General features: G+C 43.9%; 1 protein-coding gene across 1 annotated transcript in view; it reads right to left on the reverse strand.

Annotated features, from left to right (window-relative positions):
* LOC137332208 (electrogenic sodium bicarbonate cotransporter 1-like) overlaps positions 1 to 14,698 on the reverse strand; it is a 127,332-nt gene that overhangs the window by 55,094 nt on the left and 57,540 nt on the right. Inside the window, exons 14-15 of the mRNA XM_067995904.1 lie at positions 10,781 to 10,894; positions 7,929 to 8,090 (exon numbers count right to left, since the gene is read on the reverse strand). Coding sequence (XP_067852005.1) covers positions 7,929 to 8,090; positions 10,781 to 10,894 — 276 coding nt within the window. The remainder of the gene's footprint in view (positions 1 to 7,928; positions 8,091 to 10,780; positions 10,895 to 14,698) is intronic.

Genomic DNA, 14,698 nt, shown 5'->3' on the forward strand with positions numbered 1-14,698 from the left:
TTCTTTTGTTTTGGAGAGTATGTCAGTAAACAAATTACTAAAGTGAAGATTAATTAATAAAAGTGGTCCATGATTTTGTGAAATTAAACAAGTGGTAAAATATTTTTAAATGTTTGCACAATAAATATTACTGTATATAGCTGGGAAAATAATATTGCAACTTAAAATATTGTATTTATTGTTAGCTGCCTTCATTTTTGTCCTGTAATTTTCTCCCCTCCTCTTAAAAGACAATGTCACCTTGCTGAGGTAAGGTTTCATAGTCACTGGTTGTCCTCTGGTACCTCTCTCAAGTGATGACTCTCCATGTACGTACTTAGACACTTGGCATTGGTAGGTTACCCAATCATGAGGGACATCACACCTAAGTCTTATTCTGTTCTCACCTGATGTTCACACTTGTGCGCTTCCAGGTGAGAAAAACAAGATTTCAAGGATGGTAATCTCCAGATTGCTTTCTACACCAAGCACAGAACAGGTGAAGGAAAGGATGATTAGTATGGGCAGTGTGTGGCTGCAGGGTTAGTGCAGAAGGATAGGGTTTGCATTCGTGGGGCATTAGAGTGATTTCTACAAGGGAAAGCTGCAACAACAAAAAATTTGCATTTATATAGTGCCTTTAACGCAGAAAAACGTTCCAAGGCACAGATACACTGTCAGACAAAGATGGATGCCGAGACAAAGAATGAAATATTAGGAGGGGTGACCAAAGCTTGCTCAAAGAAGTGGGGTTTAAGGAGGACAGGGAGGTGTGAGGGATGGAGAAGAAGAGGGGTTTTGGTATGGAATTCCAGAGTCTGCAGGGGAGTTCTAGGGCTGGAGGACTCTAAAGAGATAGGGAGTGGCAGGGTCGTGAAGGGATTTCAAGACAGGATTCAAATTTTAAATTTGAGGCGTAAGGGGACCGGGAGCTAGTGTAGGTCAGCTGGGGTGATGGGTGAGACTTGGGGCCCGATATTAGGAGGGAGGCGGGTGGGCAGCGGGCGGTCGACTGGGTGCGTGGGTAACGCACTGCGCACCCGCATCACAGGCTGTCAGCAGGAGGAACCCTATTTAAAGGGGCAGTCCTCCAATGCTCCTCCTGCAGCAAACAACCATTTTTGGAGCATGGAGCAGGCCTTAGGCAAGGCTGTTCCAAGGTTCTCTGACTCCTCACTCCAGGTGCTGCTCAATGGGGCGAGGAGGAGGAGGGAAATTCTGTTCCCATCCAATGGGAGGAGGTGGCCGAGGAGGTCAGCAGCAGCGGCAAAGTGTGCCGAACCTGGGTCCAGTGCAGGAAGCGCTTTAATGACCTAACCAGGTCAGCCAAAGTGAGCATTCTTCCACACTCCGTCTTCCACATCACCTCCACCACCACACAACTCCTTTTGCACTGCCACCACAACGCTCTCGCATCACTCCTCACATCCACTCAACCATCATCCTCACCTTGCCTACACTTACTCATCGCTCCAGTTCCCATTCGAACACTACCACGCAACCCAATCCTCATACAATCTCATGGCTATGTCTCCTACGCACCCTCCCATGCATCTCTCTCAGGCTCACTCCCACCCACACCAATGCATGCAGTGGGTCACCATGCAACCATCACTCAATCACGCCTCTCTGTGTTTTGCCTCGATAGGAGAAGAGATGCCAGAATGCCCAGGAGAGGGCAAGGACCAGAGGGGGCCCGCCACACCAGGTAGTCTTAACGGACACGGAGCAGCAGGCATTGGAAGTAAGCCGGACGCTGGAGTGCCTGTCCGTGGTGGACGCCGAGACTGGCAGCGCACAAGCGGCTGGTGACAGAAATCTAACACTCTGCACTCATGATAGCGAATGATCTTGGCATCACTTGGCATCTGCAGCACCTCATCATCTGTCCACATGCTTAATATTGCTTTCTGTTCTCTTGCAGGGCCATCTGCGACCGCCTGCGATCTGCGGAGGGCGATTCCTCAGAGGACCTGCCGGCCTCTGAGCGTGCATCGTCACATCTGAGCTAGCCATCCACTAGCGCAGATACACACACCTCGGTGGGTCCCCGTCCTCACTTAGTTGGGCTCGCACATGTGAGCACGAGCAGACCCTGGTGGCAGGGGCAGCCGTGGAGAGTCCGCGTCGGTGGGAGCACTCTTCTCCAGGCTCTGCTCAGCTGGATCCAGATGCTGAACTCTGGGGGTCAGCCATGAAAAGGAGAGTCATCGAGGGGCAGCAGCACATTGCCGAGGTACTGGAACAGTTGCCACGCGTACTCTCCACAATCGCGCAAAGGATGGAGGAGTCCAACTCCTGCATGAGTGGAATGGTAGCACAGGTACAGGAGGGTATCTCCGAGATAGTGTCACAGGGACGTGAAGGCATCTCTGAGATAATGTTGCGGGTAGGTGCGGGAATGTCTGCGATGGAGGAAAGGCTTCAGGCACGGCTCAACAATGAGTCCATTCAGGCCCTGACAACGGCCGTTCGGATTCAGGGTGAGCAACATTCTGCCGTCTTAAACAGGCTGACAGATACATTACAACTGGTCTTCCAAGGCTTCACACAAGTCCTCCAAACTGTCGTCCAGCAGGGTGGAAGAAGTGATGTGGGCCTGGGCCAGGAGAGGGATGATGGTGAAAAGGTACATGGAAATGGGGACGCCACTCAAAGCGCTCCCACGTCTCACCCGTTGCCCCCCTCTCAACCAGTACCCACAATGCTGCCTCCTCTCCAGGTGGCCAAGTCTGCCCCTGCACAAGTGCAGGTGGAGCAGTCTTTGGAGGGGCCCTCACGGGCACCGAAACCCAGAGGGTGTCCACGCAAAGCATCTCATTGGTCAGGACATGGACAAGAGCAACCTGCCACTACCTCTGCTGAAGCCACAGGGGTAGCACCACGTAGGGGTTCCCGGAAAAGTAAGGCGAAGGTTTTGTGAGCACAAAGGGGATGCACAAGGGTGTAAGACAAAATGTCATGTTTTTGATTTACTTTCGTTTGTTTTGCAAAAAAACATAAAAATTTGTTATCACCACTACTGCCACGTCTTTGCAAATCTTGTCTGGTTTGTGCAATAATTTCCTTTCCTGAGGATCACCATGAAGACCCACACCTGATGCCACCCATTGTGTCACTGCAGAGTGGGTGTAGGTGTATTTGCAGGGTTCTTTTGTGCAGACGACTGAAAGACGCCGGCGATGTCCCCGGTGGCACCCTGGAAGGATGCGGAGGGGAAATTGTTGAGGGCAGTGGTGACTTTAACAGCGACAGGTAAGAAGATGGGTGCTTGGGCCAGCCGGGAGCAGCTCGGCATGAAGGAGGCTGCAGATGTCTACGACTACATGTCGAGTGACTCTGAGCTTCCATGTGCACTGCTCCTCAGAGAGGTCCAGGAAGTCTGTAGATCCTGTGGCGAGGGTAGTGCCTTCTGCGACGCATCACTCCCTGCGGTTGCCCTCCCTCCTGCTGTGCAGGTGGATGTGTCACAGCACTGCGTAGTGGAGCTCCACATGTCAGAGGTGGACGGCATGGCTGGCGAGGCTGGTGAAGCTGTTCGTCCTCCGAGGAGGCCATGACTGCAGCTATGGCGGCCCCCATCCGGAAGATGAACATTTGAGGGGGTCCGCAAGGTAGGTAAATGTGTCTGCACACCGGGGTTGAGGTTGCAAGTTGGTGATTTTTTGTGTTAGGAGGAGGGTGGTGCTGGCCAAACTTTGTCCAAAGTGACAGAGTGGCCTCCTGCAATGAGTGAGGGTCTCCCACTCACACCTGTCAAATGGACCTTTGCAGCTGCCACAGGCTGGTGGCTGCAACACGTCTATTTCAACTGGGAGTGTCTCCCCCAGTACGGGAAACACGCTCAGTTTGGATGAAAATCCCATCCCTCCTAAAATATCCTCCAAATCAGGTCTGCTAACGACCTGAACTATGCAATTAATTGCTTTAAGTAGGATCCCGCTGGCTTTAATTGCCGGTGGGAGTCCCACATACGGGGGCTGCGCGCACATCCAAGCGCATCATTGAGGAACCCGGAAGTGGGCGGGTTGGAGCCGGGCCCCGGACCCGCCCCGGGAATCCCCAATTTTCGGAGCCCCCCCCGCCACGAATGCACCTGCTCGGCCATCCTAAATTCGACCCCTTGGTGTAGGATAGGATACAGGCAACAGAGTTTTGGATAAGCTGAAGTTTGGGGAGGGTGGAGAATGAAAATTTGCCAGGAGAGTATTGGAATAGTCGAGTCTGGAGGTGACAAAGGCATGTTTGAAGATTTCAGCGGCAGGTAGGTTGAGGCAGGGGCAGAAGTAGGCAGTGTTACAGTGGTGGAAGCAGACGGTCTTTGTGATCGAGAGGATATGGGATCAGAACCTCAGCTTAAGGTCAAATAGGATGGCGAGATTGTGAACTGTCTGGTTCATCTGGAGACAGTGGCCAGGGAGGAGAATGGGATCGATGGTGAGGGTACAGAGATTGTGGCCAGGGCCGAAGGCAATGGCTTTGGTCTTTCTAGTGTTTAATTGGAGGAAATTGTGGCTCATACAAGACTGGATGTTGGACAATCAATTTGACAACACAGAGGCAGTGGAGGGGTTGAGAGTGGTGGTGGAGACGTAGAGCAAGGTGTCATTAGCGTACATCTGGAAACTGACCCCATGTCTGCAGATAATGTCACCAAGGGGCAGCATTTAGATGAGAAAGGGGAGGGGGCCAAGGATAGAACCTTGAGGGACTCCGGAGGTAACTGTATGGGGACAGAAATAGAAACCATTGTAGGAGATGCTCTGGCTACAATTCGATAGAGCAGAACCAAGCGAGGGCAATCTCAATAAGCTGGTCAACGGAGATGGGGGGTTGAAGGAGGATGGTGTGGTTGACTGTCTCAAAGGGTGCAGCAGAGGCCGAAAAGGGTTAATGCACCGCAGTCACAGGAACAGAGAATGTCAGTTGTGACTTTGCTTAGGGTTGCTTCACTGCTGTGACAGGAACAGAAACCTGATTGGAGATATTGAAACATGGAGTTGCAGGAGAGATAGGGACAGATTTTGGGAGGTGACAACACAGTCAACAACTTTCTAGAGAAAATGGAGGTTGGAGATGGGATGGTAGTTTGCAAGGACAGAAAGGTTAAGGGTGGGTTTTTTGAGGATGGGGGTGATGACAGTGGTTTTGAAAGCGAGAGGGACTTGAGGAAAGGCAACAATTTACAACGTCAGCTAGCATGGGGCCAGGAAGGGAAGTTGGGTGGTCAGCAATTTAGTGAGAATGGGGTCAAGGAGCAGGAAGTGATTCTCATGGACAAGATGAACTTGGAGAGGAACTAGAGAAAGATGCATGTTCAGGGCAGGGGGGATGCTGGGGGAAGATTTGGCCCTCACCTGAACTGAAACCGCACCAATGTCCTTGTAGAGAGAGTAAATTGAGCAATGAGGGAAGAATTTAAACTAATATGGCAGGGGATGGGGAAACGCTAGGTGTGAATGTAGAGAAGGAGAACCCAACTAATGAAGCTATTGGAATAGAAGCAGAAGGCTTAGCTGAAATAAACAATGAGAAAATATTATTACGGGAGAAAGGGAAAGAAGCAGGCTAAAAGATAGTGACAGATAAAAATATTATTGTAGAAGGGGCAAGCGATATCAAAAAAATTAAATGAGTCAAATAGGAAAAAGAATAAGCGTCAATGTTCCAAAAATAAAATGGAGTTAGGATTGATGGGATGTATGTGAATGCACAAAGCAATCAAAACAAAATTGGAGAGTTCAAAACATTAATAACTATGGAAGGATATGATATCGTAATTGTAATAGAGATGTGGCTTACGTTTGGACAAAACTGGGAACTTAATATTCCTGGTTATGACATTTTCAGGAGAGATAGGGAGGAAACAAAAGGGGCTGAGGTGGCAGAGTTAGTAGAAGATTCTATCAGCACGAGAACATGAGGATGTCGTGGAGGTCTGCATTAAGACAGAATCCATTTTGAAAGAGTTAAGAAATAGGAAGGGAAATTATACAATTCTCAATGTGCAGTACAGGCCACCAAACAGTAGAGAAGAAATAGGGGGAGAAATCTCTAGACAGTTCAGAGAGATATGTAAGAACCAGGAGACAATAATATTGAGTGACTGTAACTATCCGAAGACAGACTGGAATAAAGGTAATGCTTGTAGTCAAAGTAGGAAATGCTTTTTAGAATTCATCAAGGACTGTTTCCTAGGTCAATATGTTTCTAGTCCAACCAGGAAAGAAGCATTGCTTGTTTTAGTTCTGGGAAATGGACTGGAGCAAAAAATTGATGAGAGTCAGAAAACAACTGGGAAATAGTGACCACCATATAGTTACTTTCAATGTATCTATAGAAAAGGATAATGAAAAGTCAAAGATAACAAAACTGGAAAAAGGCAAAGTTCAGCAAGATAAAAAGGTTTGACCCAAATTAAATGGGCAGAAGTGTTAGCAAACGAGTTGACATATTAGCAGTGAGAAATCTTCAAATATTAGATGCATAGAGCACAAAATAGGTACAAAATGCAGCAGCATGATTAGAAAGTCGGTTAAAATAAAGAGTTAGGGTAATTGGGTGTTGATCGGACTGGAGAAGGGCTAAAAGGGGCCCACTCTTTATATATATATATATATATAGCTAATTTGGACTTGGGCATGGGGAACACTCAAAATTTGCTGACAACTCAAAAGTAGAAGGAAGACTGTAAAAGACATCAGGAAGACTATAACAGGTTAGCGGAATGGTGGCAGATGCAATTTAATATAGATAAGGTATAATTAGGTAATACATTTTGGGGAAAAAAGGAATGGGAGTATACACTTAATAGAAAGACACTGAAGGCAGCAGGTGACTAGAGAGATATAGGTATTATGAGTTGGATAACTAGGTGGTGAAGGATAGAATACTAGAGCCTAGTCTTCAGTTGCTTCCAAGCCTTTATTCACAGAGCTCCACATTCCAACCACTGTGCACCCCCTAGATAAGCTCTCATACAAATAGATACAAGAGAGTCCCCAAATGATACGCACCACCTGAATACTATTAACACTAACTGATATAAATCATATGCGTACAATTAACAATTAGGATCCAAATACATAACTCCCTGAAAGTACGAATGCAGGTAAATAAAGCCATAGAAAAGGTTAATAGAATTTTGGGATTCAAGAAATAATTATGAAATTATTCAAAACATAGATTCAGCCACAGTTACACTACTACGCAGTTTTACGCGTCCCATTATAGAAAGGACATTAAAGCCATAGAAAGCGTTCAATGTAGATTCACCAGGGTGATGCCAGGAATGGGAACATATAGATATGAGAGGAGAAATTAGATACTGTGACTCTTTCCACTAAAGCAGAGAAGGCTAAGAGGAGATTCAATGAAGGTTTTTAAAATCAGAATAGTTAATAGGGAAAGATTATTTCCACTGATTGAAGAGTCAATGACAACGGGTCATCAATTTAAAATTATCATTAAGAGAATGAGGAGAGGAGTTAGGAGAAATCTCTATATAGAGGATTGTTGGAACATGGAATGCTTTGCCACAGGGAATGGTTGAAGCAGAGACCATTGTTTCTTTTAAGGGAAAATTGGATAAATATTTGAAGCAGCGTAAGATACAAGGTTAGAGGGAGAGTGCGGGGCAGTGGGATTAGGTTTGGATTGCTTTACCAAACAGCCGGCACAGACATGATGGGCTGAATGACCTCCTTCTTTGCTGTAAACTTATATGATTGTAATGTAAATATTACTGTACAGCATAGTTGCAGAAAATAATAGAAATTGTTAACAGTACTTATAATTTTGTAAAATACATTTTGAAATAAAATCATAACTGACTTATGCTTTGGTTTCGCAAATAATTTGAACTACCTAAAATGAATCATCCTGTGAAGGTTCCAACTGACCCAGTGGTAAAACAAAACATTAAAAAATGAAGTCAAATTAACACAAACCTTGAGTTTATTTTCCTTGCGGTTCAGGATGACAGCAGTAATCTGCTGATCCATAAAGACAAGTATAGTGACCAGTAAAGCTGGCACAATCGCAATGAAGCACATCCACCATTCATTTCCTCCAAATGGATACACAAACCACTTTCTTTGCGGGTTTGTTGGCTGTAATAAAAAGAATCATAACACTATTTATCATATTGCATTTCTAAAATCAAGGCATTATAAACGCACTAATAGAAAAAGTTTACTCTATCATATAAGCGAGTGAACTACTTAAATATCAAAAATAACTATCAAAATGAAGGATTGTGTGAAGGAAGAATTTAATATTGGTGTAGTTTATAATCAGTGGCTTAAAGAAAAGTTGGCTATGTTAAAAGTTTAGGCAGAGCTATCTTGTATTTGGGAAGCTAAAGACCCTGAAGAGCTGTGCAGATTTTATTCTGATAACCTTACTCAAAACTCATGTGATCATATGCTTCAAGAAGATTTATGTTTATAAACAAATGAAAAAAAAGTTTAGCCAACCACTTTAGCATGGAAACAGTGTCCCCATTAAAGTTATTATTGTTGCAATTTGCAGTAATAACTAAGCCAAAGTCCACTAAAATTCTAACTACAAGAGGATATAGTATGCAAATATTACTGTATGTCTTCCTACAAATAAAATCTTCCATTTTAATTCTGCTGTTTTTTAGCTGTGTAAATCGTAAATAGTCATCAGTTAAACACTGTGGTGTCAAACCAAGGAAGTCCTGTCTATGCACTTCTTAAAAATAGACTTTTAAGCATTCTCAAGGGACAGCAATTTGCCAGAACAGTAACTGACAGCAGCTCTAATATTTTGCAAACACATCTGAAAAACAAATAATATTGATTTGTGACTGCAACATCAAAATGGGAGTTTATTAAATTGGTGGTGTTGGCTTTTTGTGACAGGGTCAGCTCTTGGGACAGCCAAGTGCAGTCTACTTCACAGTGCCTGCTGGAATATTCTGCAGAATGCTTTTATTTTGCAGTGAGATCTTTTACCAAAGAAGTTTTCCCAACTATTATTTTAAATCTATATTTTTCTAAATAATCATAAAATGCAAAATTGGCAATGTAATGATATAGTGCCACTTCAAAGATGCAAAAGATAGATCGGTAGAACATTAATTTAAGAGATCATAGAACACCACACCATTGCCATAATTACAATTTTACTAATATAATTCAGTGAATGATATAACAAATGTAATGTCAGAAACAGCTGATGGGTAATGACATAAAACAGTTTCTCCCAGGATTTGACATGTTGCGTTCTCAATCTGCACTGGACTGTCTGGAGGAAGTGCACTAGAAATACGTCTCACTGATCTGATTGCTATTTATTCAGTGCACTCTACTGCCAAATAGAATATTACTTTTAGGGTATCATCAGTTGAAAATGCAGAGTGTAGCAGTGTGGGCAGTGATGTGTTTAAAATAGAATCCTGTCCTTGTCGAGAATAGTTGTTATTTGTACCAAGACTGGACTGCAGACTCTTTAGATGGAGAAATCACAAAATGAAAGGAAAAAAATCCAACCTCTGTCCTATCTGAATCACCCACTCTGTAAAGAAGTAGCACTAGCTCCCATCCCTAGAATTGCTGTTATTCACAGGGCTGGAGCAAACCGTCATTAACAGGAACAAAACTTACTTTTCACTGGACAATATTGTAACCTCCATTTGATCTCTGTGAATGTAATTTTTCCCCAGTAAGTTTTCCTATTTCTTCAGTTGGTCTGTATTTATACATCTACTGTTGAGAGATTGGCTCCCAGACCTCTGCCAATGCTTACCTTGGCCAATGGCTGGGCACTTTTCTTGCATTTACTTATTTGTGGGTTTTACTTCCTTTTTTAATTTTCTCTTTCTGCTTTTTCTTTCTATCTGTAAACATACACATTCTCCGTACAATGATTCCTACTTTCTCTCTATTTTATCTCTTTTATTTCAAATCTGAATAACCCTTTCTCTTCTGCCTCATCCTTCAATCTCTTTGTTCCCTTTTTGTTGATCTCATGTTTTTACCTCCTTTATTTAAATTATTAATTTTTTCTGATTGCCAAATGTCTGGAGTTTTTTTTTAATTGACTTTTAACGTATGAGGTTTGTAACTTGCAGGTTCAACCAGCTGCCTTGGTTGGGTAGGGGTAAGGAGGTCTGAAAGCTGCATTGGGAATTGTGTGAATAATATTTATTGACTGATTTAAAAAACATATTTGACTTCATGCAGAGCATATATTAACTTTAAACACACAAGCTTTGTGATAGCGTAGTGAGTAAATGGCACAATCAGCCTCAGGATCCCTGGATATATGAGGGGAGGGGAAAGAAATCAGAGTTCTCACTCCTGAGTGCTACCCAGTGCCTCGTCCTACAAGGTGAACACGTGTAGACATCGGGTGAGGATGATCAAGCTCGCCTGTAATCCTATTCAAATAGCCTGACAACATTCAATGTCTAGGCTCACTTATGAAGCATGGCCATTGAAGGATTGCTGACACCCCTAGAACCATACCCGAGTCAGGAGAGGAGGCAGAAAAATTTGGGAAGAAAATCAATAAATCATTTCAATCGTGTACTTTGAGAGTTGCTATCTTAAATCATGTTTGAAGGAATGAACAACAGTGCCTTTGAAGTAGGTTGAAGAAACAGAGCAGCATGTATAACAATGGAAAAGGAACCAATGGGTGCACCTAACGTCAAAGGAGTTTGACCCCCAATAAACGTTTCATGAGACAGTAGAATTCTTTTCCAATAAATTATCAATGAAATCATTACAGATAATGCAGATAATTACTGTTCATGTTCAATAAAACAAACCTTAAGCTCACTTGGCACAATGAGTTTGGGGGTGTCCACACCAACCAGGATATCAACTCCACAGAAGATCAGTATTGACAAGATGATGGAGAAATCACTGATTAGTTTCCTGGCCTAAGGAAGAAATCAGTAAATTGTAAAACAATCATACTACAGAGCCATTTCAAATCATTTAATTTAGACCAACTGATCCAATATAAGGCATGCAAAGCTTTGTAAGGCAAACATTGTAGTAATGGTTAATTTGTTCACACATATCCATTTAAAAGGGGTAACTAAGCTAAGGCAAGTCATGGCAGCAGACCTCGCACCCGTGATATGCCCCTCCTGCAAGATGTGGGAAGTCATGGACACTACTAGTGCCCATGTCGACCATGTGTGCAGGAAGTGTGTCCACCTGCAGCTACTGACCGATCGTATCTCGGAGCTGGAGCTGCGGGTCTGCATCTGGGCAGGACTGGAACCAATGTCCTAGGGGGAGTGTTTGCTAGTGCTGTTGGGGAGGGTTTAAACTAAAGTGGCAGGGGGATGGGAACCGATGCAGGAAGTCAGTGGGAAGTAAAGTGGTGACAGAAACAAAAGGCAGTAAGGGAGAGTGTACAAAACATGACCGGACAGATGGTCTGAGAAAGCAGGGCAAAGACCAAGGGAAGTCTAGATTAAACTGCATTTATTTCAATGCAAGAAGTCTGATGGGCAAGGTAGATGAACTCAGGGCATGGATGGGTACATGGGACTGGGATGTTATAGCTATTACTGAAACATGGCTAAGGGAGGGGCAGGACTGGCAGCTCAATGTTCCAGGGTACAGATGCTATAGGAAAGATAGAGCAGGAGGTAAGAGAGGAGGGGGAGTTGCATTCTTGATTAGGGAGAACATCACGGCAGTAGTGAGAGAGGATACATCTGAGGGTTCGCCCACTGAGTCTATATGGGTAGAACTGAAAAATAAGAAGGGAGAGATCACCTTGATAGGATTGTACTACAGACCCCCAAATAGTCAACGGGAAATTGAGGAGCAAATATGTAAGGAGATTACAGACAGCTGCAAGAAAAATAGGGTGGTAATAGTAGGGGACTTTAACTTTCGGAACATTGACTGGGACAGCCATAGCATTAGGGGCTTGGATGGAGAGAGATTTGTTGAGTGTATTCAGGAGGAATTTCTCATTCAGTATGTGGATGGCCCGACTAGAGAGGGGGCAAAACTTGACCTCCTCTTGGGAAATAAGGAAGGGCAGGTGACAGAAGTGTTAGTGAGGGATCACTTTGGGACCAGTGATCATAATTCCATTAGTTTTAAGATAGCTATGGAGAATGATAGGTCCGGCCCAAAAGTTAAAATTCTAAATTGGGGAAAGGCCAATTTTGATGGTATTAGACAGGAACTTTCAGAAGTTGATTGGGAGAGTCTGTTGGCAGGCAAAGGGACGTCTGGTAAGTGGGAGGCTTTCAAAAGTGTGTTAACCAGCGTGCAGAGTAAGCACATTCCTTATAAAGTGAAGGGCAAGGCTGGTAGAAGTAGGGAACCTTGGATGACTCGGGAGATTGAGACCCTAGTCAAAAAGAAGAAGGAGGCATATGACATGCATAGGCAGCTGGGATCAAGTGGATCCCTTGAAGAGTATAGTGATTGCCGGAGTAGAGTTAAGAGAGAAATCAGGAGGGCAAAAAGGGGACATGAGATTGCTTTGGCAGATAAGGCAAAGGAGAATCCAAAGAGCTTCTACAAATACATAAAGGGCAAAAGAGTAACTAGGGAGAGAGTAGGGCCTCTTAAGGATCAACAAGGTCATCTATGTGCGGAACCACAAGAGATGGGTGAGATCCTAAATGAATATTTCATATCGGTATTTACGGTTGAAAAAGGCATGGATGTTAGGGAACTTGGGGAAATAAATATTGATGTCTTGAGGAGTGTACATATTACAGAGAGGGAGGTGCTGGAAGTCTTAACGCGCATCAAGGTAGATAAATCTCCGGGACCTGATGAAATGTATCCCAGGACGTTATGGGAGGTTAGGGAGGAAATAGCGGGTCCCCTAGCAGAGATATTTGAATCATCGACAGCTACAGGTGAGGTGCCTGAAGATTGGAGGGTAGCAAATGTTGTGCCTTTGTTTAAGAAGGGCGGCAGGGAAAAGCCTGGGAACTACAGACCGGTGAGCCTGACATCTGTAGTGGGTAAGTTGTTAGAGGGTATTCTGAGAGACAGGATCTACGGGCATTTGGAGAGGAAGGGACTGATTAGGAACAGTCAGCATGGTTTTGTGAGTGGAAAATCATGTCTCACAAATTTGATTGAGTTTTTTGAAGGGGTAACCAAGAAGATAGATGAGGGTTGTGCAGTAGACGTGGTCTACATGGACTTTAGCAAAGCCTTTGACAAGGTACCGCATGGTAGGTTGTTACACAAGTTTAGATCTCACGGGATCCAAGGTGAGGTAGCCAATTGGATACAAAATTGGATTGACGGCAGAAGACAGAGGGTGGTTGTAGAGGGTTGTTTTTCATACTGGAGGCCTGTGACCAGCGGTGTGCCTCAGGGATCGGTGCTGGGTCCGCTGTTATTTGTTGTTTATATTAATGATTTGGATGAGAATTTAGGAGGCATGGTTAGTAAGTTTGCAGATGACACCAAGATTGGTGGCATTGTGAAGAAGGTTATCTAGGATTGCAACGGGATCTTGATAAATTGGGCCAGTGGGCCGATGAATGGCAGATGGAGTTTAATTTAGATAAATGTGAGGTGATGCATTTTGGTAGATCAAATCGGGGCAGGACCTACTCCGTTAATGGTAGGGCATTGGGGAGAGTTATAGAACAAAGAGATCTAGGAGTACAGATTCATAGCTCCTTGAAAGTGGAATCACAGGTGGATAGGGTGGTGAAGAAGGCATTCAGCATGCTTGGTTTCATTGGTCAGAACATTGAATACAGGAGTTGGGATGTCTTGTTGAAGTTGTACAAGACATTAGTTAGGTCACACTTGGAATACTGTGTACAGTTCTGGTCACCCTATTATAGAAAGGATATTATTAAACTAGAAAGAGTGCAGAAAAGATTTACTAGGATGCTACCGGGACTTGATGGTTTGACTTATAGGGAGAGGTTGGATAGACTGAGACTTTTTTCCCTGGAGAGTAGGACGTTTCGGGGTGATCTTATAGAAGTCTATAAAATAATGAGGGGCATAGATAAGGTAGATAGTCAAAATCTTTTCCCAAAGGTAGGGGAGTCTATAACGAGGGGGCATAGATTTAAGGTGAGAGGGGAGAGATACAAAAGGGTCCAGAGGGGCAATTTTTTCACTCAAAGGGTGGTGAGTGTCTGGAACGAGCTGCCAGAGGCAGTAGTAGAGGCGGGTACAATTTTGTCTTTTAAAAAGCATTTGGACAGTGACATGGGTAAGATGGGTATAGAGGGATATGGGCCAAGTGCAGGAAATTGGGACTAGCTTAGTGGTATAAACTGGGCGACATGGACATGTTGGGCCGAAGGGCCTGTTTCCATGTTGTAAACTTCTATGATTCTAAGTTAAAAACACAAACTCTATACAAATGTAACCTACAATTAAAGCTGAAGTACCTATTTTCAAATGGACTCTTCCAAGGCTGAATTTGTGAAACCATTATGATTAATGTTAAACAAGGATACTGAGGGATCTTCAGTAAACTTTCAAGTCAATTTTGAGGTTATATGCTAAAATAAATTGGTCCCAGTGTTTAAACCACCTGCGATGTTTCAGGTTTATTTATGGACAAGCGTACACAGTTTTAAACTGGTAAAAGGCAAATTTGGGAACAATGTCAGGTGGTTCTTCTTCATGTAAACAGTGACCTGCACATAGAATGGGCTCTGGGCAGGGTACGAGAGGCAAAAACCTTGGAATTATTTAAGAGACAGTTGGATTCCGTG

This window comes from Heptranchias perlo, chromosome 14, assembly GCF_035084215.1.
Source record: "Heptranchias perlo isolate sHepPer1 chromosome 14, sHepPer1.hap1, whole genome shotgun sequence".
In the NCBI taxonomy this organism is placed as follows: Eukaryota; Metazoa; Chordata; class Chondrichthyes; order Hexanchiformes; family Hexanchidae; genus Heptranchias; species Heptranchias perlo.